This window comes from Bos grunniens, chromosome 6, assembly GCF_055505025.1.
Source record: "Bos grunniens cultivar Pamir isolate PY7600 chromosome 6, Bosgru_T2T1.0, whole genome shotgun sequence".
Classification (NCBI taxonomy): Eukaryota; Metazoa; Chordata; class Mammalia; order Artiodactyla; family Bovidae; genus Bos; species Bos grunniens.
The window spans coordinates 76,512,603-76,518,602 of NC_141170.1; the positions used below are offsets into that span (position 1 = coordinate 76,512,603).

General features: G+C 40.9%; 1 protein-coding gene across 10 annotated transcripts in view; it reads left to right on the forward strand.

Annotated features, from left to right (window-relative positions):
- ADGRA3 (adhesion G protein-coupled receptor A3) overlaps positions 1–3,015 on the forward strand; it is a 135,060-nt gene extending 132,045 nt beyond the window's left edge. For all 10 annotated transcript variants that reach the window (XM_086406285.1, XM_086406284.1, XM_086406287.1 and 7 more), the window contains 2 exons: positions 1,403–1,498; positions 1,634–3,015. In XM_086406285.1, the coding sequence (XP_086262411.1) occupies positions 1,403–1,498; positions 1,634–2,876 (1,339 nt within the window). In that variant the 3' untranslated portion in view covers positions 2,877–3,015. The remainder of the gene's footprint in view (positions 1–1,402; positions 1,499–1,633) is intronic.
- The last annotated feature ends 2,985 nt before the right edge of the window (positions 3,016–6,000 follow it).

Sequence of the window (6,000 nt, forward strand, 5' to 3'; positions counted from 1 at the left end):
AGCTTAAGGAAACTCAGCATCTGGGCTACATGGATGATGGGCAGGGACTTGTCCTGAGTCTGCTGGCCCCAGAGAGGGCAGTTTCAGTAGCATGGTAGCTTGGAAGCAGTGTCACCTCGCAATAAATGTGAGGCACATGTTGGTGCTGTTGTTTCCAGGTGTTTGTCACCAAAGGGAGCAAGAAAGAAGGTGGTAGTTGAAGGAAAGTTTTAGGATGGAGAAAACGTGAACATACACATAGGCTGGAAGGAAGAAGCAGTGGAGAAGTAGATTTAAAGCTTTAAAGTAAGAATTAGTTGGTAGCAGGCAGTCCTGGAGTGGAGGTGAGGAAGGAGTGGCAGAGAGTACTGTGGAACTCGAGACAAATTTGCGTGAACTGGTGCTTCTTTGTCAGGTCAGAAGCAGCTATGAATTGGTTCAACAGGAAGAAGGGCAGGGTCACAAATGCTGGCCTTCCTCTAATCTGTGGAATAAAAGACATAGTTATAGTTTTATGGGAGTAATTAGCTGTCTTTTTCAGCAGTAATATCATATTGAAGATTTTTAGTACCCATAAGCATGACTAAGAAAAAAATATATGGGAAAATGCGTTGTGAACATTGCCTTTATCAAGCCAATTCAGCATGTTGACTGTGTCTCTGGACTTGGCAAATGCAGAGTTAAGACTGGCGTACCCAGGGGTAGCTCACCAGGCCAGGAAGTTCCCTAGGATCTTTTCAGAGCACTCAGAGAAGCTGCTCCTCTCTGCCCCAAAAGTTGTTCTTCAGAGGACCAGCTAGCACTCCGTCTCCCTCAGTTCCTCCCAGCAGGTCTGTGGGCAGTTGGTGAGGAAGGGCCCAAGCGCTGTGGGCAGCTGGGATCCAGGTACCTTCCTTACCTCCATTTCAGCTGACTGAGGATAAGCATACATAGCAGCAGGACATTAGATCTAGCAGGTCCTGCTAAGCATTAATATGCAGGTCTAGCCTGGCATTAATGAATAAACGATGTTACATTTTTAGTGTGAACAGTGGCACAGTGGGATCTTCAAGTCCATTTTGCAGTGGACTAACTTTCTGCTCCACTGGCTGAATCTAAAAGAAACAAGTATAAGCCAAAGCCCTACCTGCAGGAACTGGGTGTTACTTCGCCTGCCCACAGGGTGGCAGAAGCTGATCAGCTTTCCTTCAACTCAAACTTGGTAGATCTTCCGCTTTTTTAAACTAAAGAAATCAAGAATAAATAAAAACTTAAAAAAAAATGTTACTGTTAACAAAGGAGCCTGCAAATGTTAACCTCTCCTGAATTATTGAAATAGTGACTAATCTTTAAGGAATAACTTCTGCAGAAATGAGATCCTACAATGTGTACACCTAAAGCAATTAGATTGATGAGCTGTTGTTTCCATCGTTGCCCCTACTAGGTTCTACCTGATCGGTGGTGGTATACCCGTCATAGTTTGTGGCATCACTGCAGCCGCAAACATCAAGAATTACGGCAGTCGGCCAAATGCACCCTAGTGAGTATTCAGTGTTCTCTTTGTACCTGAGTTGGTTCCTTGAACTGTTTCCCAGGAACTAAAGCTTACTGCAACTTTTTAAACACTTTCTTGACATATGGAGCATTTGAGCTGGTTCTCCGTTTTCTTTCCTAGTTGCTGGATGGCGTGGGAACCCTCCTTGGGAGCCTTCTACGGGCCCGCCAGCTTCATCACTTTCGTAAACTGTATGTACTTTCTCAGCATATTTATTCAGTTGAAAAGACACCCTGAGCGCAAATACGAGCTGAAGGAGCCCACCGAGGAGCAGCAGCGGCTGGCAGCCAATGAAAACGGAGAAGTCAATCATCAGGACTCCATGTCCCTGTCCCTGATTTCCACATCGGCCCTGGGAAACGAACACACCTTCCATGCTCAGCTTCTGGGGGCCAGCCTTACCTTGCTCTTGTATGTCGGCCTGTGGATGTTTGGGGCCTTGGCTGTTTCTTTGTATTACCCTTTGGACTTGGTTTTTAGCTTCTTTTTTGGAGCCACGTGTTTGAGCCTCAGTGCGTTCATCGTGGTTCACCATTGTGTCAACAGGGAGGATGTCCGGCTCGCATGGATCATGACTTGCTGCCCAGGACGGAGCACCTATTCAGTTCAGGTCAACGTGCAGCCCCCCAGCTCCAGCGGGCCGAGCGGGGAGGCTCCCAAGTGCACCAACAGCAGTGCAGAATCTTCATGCACAAACAAGAGTGCTTCGAGCTTCAAAAACTCCTCCCAGGGCTGCAAATTAACCAACTTGCAGGCTGCCGCGGCCCAGTGCCACACCAATTCCCTACCTTTGAATGCCACGCCTCAGCTCGACAATAGTCTGACAGAACATTCAATGGACAATGATATTAAAATGCATGTGGCGCCTTTAGAAGTTCCATTTCGAACAAATATGCACCCAAGCCGCCATCATAAAAACAGAAGTAAAGGGCACCGGGCCAGCAGACTCACGGTCCTCAGAGAATATGCCTACGACGTCCCCACGAGCGTGGAAGGCAGTGTGCAGAATGGCCTGCCGAAAAGTCGGCTGGGCAGTAATGAAGGACACTCTCGGAGTCGGAGGGCGTACTTAGCCTACAGAGAGAGACAGTACAACCCCCCCCAACAAGATAGCAGTGATGCTTGTAGTACGCTTCCCAAAAGCAGCAGGAATTTTGAAAAGCCTGTTTCAACTAGTAGTAAAAAAGATGCAGTAAGGAAGCCAACTGTAGTTGAACTCGAAAGTCAGCAGAAGTCTTATGGCCTGAACTTGGCCATTCAGAACGGACCAATCAAAAGCAGTGGGCAGGAGGGACCCTTGCTGGGTACGGATAGCACTGGCAATGTGAGGACTGGGTTATGGAAACACGAAACTACTGTGTAGACTTGGTGGGCTTCCTGGGCAAGAAATCCATATAAACTGTGATAGTCACATTCCTTTAAGCTATGAACATGTAAAAGCAGACTGTTTACAGCCACCTTAGGGATTCAAAAGAATTTTGAATAAACTTTTAAGTTTTGGATTTTGTGTATTTTATATCCCCCAAGTGTTGCATTTTTATAAATTTTGGAAAAAGCCTCTAAAACAGTGTTTCACATGTCAAAGCACCAGCAAGACATTTTGGGAATCTGAAGTGTAATTTTCTTGAAATCTGTACTATCTACTTAACGTTTCAGGCTTGTATTTAATACAATAAATAGGTGTTTGTCATTGTGTCAATCTTACATTTTTACATTTTACAGTCCCAGAAGCATTTAGTTCTAATTTAATGAAGTTTGTGCATTGGGATAATTTAGCCAGAATTATACATAAATCAATTATCAGATTTTTTACATGATTAGCTTCACTGATGATGGCATGTAAATCAAATGGCTTCTGGAGTGACGTATTTTGTAAATACTGTTTTAAATACTATAAGTTTTTTTTTTTAATCTCACAATTTTTTTTGAAAATGCAAATGCCTAAAAACTTTGCCTAAATTACCTTATTTTCACCCTATCACTTTGGTCATATTAATACCATTTTTTTATATTTATGTGGCTTTCAGTGGTTTATATATTGGTTTACTTATTCTTTTTTTTCAAACACAAGTTATTTTTTTTTCTTTTTTTAAAAAAATATTTATTTGGCTGTGCTGGGTCTCAGCTGTGGCATGTGGGATCTTTAGTTGCTATTTGGCTTCGCTGGGTCTCATTTCCAGCATGCAAGATCTTCAGTTGTGACATACAAACTCTTCAGTTGCGGCATGTGGGGATCTAGTTCCTTGGCCAAGGATCAAACCCAAGCCCCCTGCACTAGGAGCAAAAAGTCTTAGCCACTGGACCACCAATGAGATCCCTGTTATTTCTTACTAATTGAAGTATAATTTGACTTACAATATTAGTTTCAGGTATACCACATAGGGATTTTATATTTTTATACATTACGAAGACAATGATCACCACAGTAAATCTAGCTACCATTTGTCATTATAAAAGCACTTAAAATATTATTGATTCTATTCCCTATACTGTACATTGCAGCCCCATAACTTACTTGTTTTTTAACTGGAAGTTTATGCCTCCTTAATCCCCTTCCCATATATGAACCTGAATGAAGAAGAGTTATCATATAAGGTTCACATTCATTTATTTTGGATTCTTTTGTGTTGGCAATTACTTTGTCCTTAAACAGGTAAAGTTCCTCAGGTTCATGTTAAAGTGCTAATTTTTAAATTCCATCCAAAGGGCAAAAACAGGTCTGATCCAGAAGTTCTCATTGGTTGTTGATGCACCCCAGTCCTTATCTGTCTCTCGTTTCCAGTCTCACTGCAGTCATTCCTGCAAACGTCAGATGGGTCTTCTCCGGCTGCCTTGCGCATGTGCTTCCCCTGATACGCAAGACAGTGCCTGAAACGGTCGGCAGAGCTTAGATCTGTTTTTTGGCATCAGTCTCAAGGTTTGAATCAGATTAGATTCAACAGTATTGGGTGGGCTAAGAAGTTCCTTTGGTTTTCAAGTAAAAATTGAAGACACATTTTAAATTTTTATTAAACAACATATTCACTGTTTTGTTCTACTAACTTCTGCCATTTTTCAGGCAACTTCACAGTTCTGTCTTCTCCCAATTTTTTATCTTCTTGAGCAAAGAACTGTTGTAGGTGCCTTTTACAGTCTTCCAGGGAATGGAAATTTTTTTTCATTAAGAAAATTTTGTAAAGACTGAAATAAATGGACATTTGAAGGCACAAAGTCTGGTGAATATGGTGGATGAATCAGAACTGTAGCGGTTTTTGCCTGATTATCAGTGCTTGATTTGGATATTTTGAGTGTGTTGGTTATCTCTAGCATGGTATAACATCAATTGTTTTCTACTGATGTCTCGATCGCTATCAATTTCAACTGGTCTGCCTGACCATGGAGCATCATCTATCGAGAAATCTCCAGCATGAAGCTTCACTAACCACTTTTGACACAGTCACAGCACCTTCTCCATACACTACACAAATCTTGTTTTGCATTTTAATTGCGTTTTTACTGTTCTTGAAATAATAAAGCATAATATGCAGAAAATGTTGCTTGTTTTCTTCCATCTTCAATATTAAAATGGCTACACAAAAATCCACAAATTTTGATAACTTTTTGTAAAATGCATGCTGATAAGACAGCTGTCACAATACAACCTACAAAATTGTTTTGAATGAGGTTAAAGACAAGCACTATTGGAGCCATCCTAGGAAAAAACTGAACCAACCTTTTGTCCAACACAGTATATGTTCAAGAAATGCTAAAATCAAGAAGCTTGATAAACCTCAAAACCTGAGAGACTTAGTATTTTCATGCATCAAGTAATTCTCACAGGGGACGACAGGCAATCACTCATTATGGTGAAAATGTTCACTTTTCATTGAGTTACTACCTTAGAAATAAGTTATTTTGTCTTAATAAAACTGGTAGTTCTATATAGGCCTTTTGTTAGCTCTTGGTTTTAAAAACATTCGTTTTGGTGGGGAAAAGAAGGCAGTTGAGTGGATAAATTTGGCACCTGTTCATTTAACTACTTCCTGGCCCAGGGTCTCCAGGTAGGTTCATGAATTTGTGCAGGATAATGTTTAGAAATGACCAAGACAAACTAATAAGAAATGGAATAAATCATTCTTATTTATTTGAATTGCTATTTAAATTTTGCTCTGTTATTTTGCAATATATCATTCCAATGGTTAATCTGCATCTTTGACCCATAGATCTAATAGAAAAACAACTTTTTTCTGCTTTTTCTTCCTCCGCAGGAAGTGAGGAGTTGCCCTACCTGCAAGTGTTCACTCTTAAGTAAGCACTTTTTAATTTGAAACATAGCTTTTTGTAGGTAACAGAAGAAAGAGAAGCCTGAAACTTGGAGAGGTGGAGACTGGAGAGAAAATTTAGAATGAAATGAAGATTCCACTAAAAATATTCAAGAGTGTTTTGATGCACAAATCACAGGTGATGAGCAATGACTTAATGCCTTATATTCTTAGTATTTGAATTGA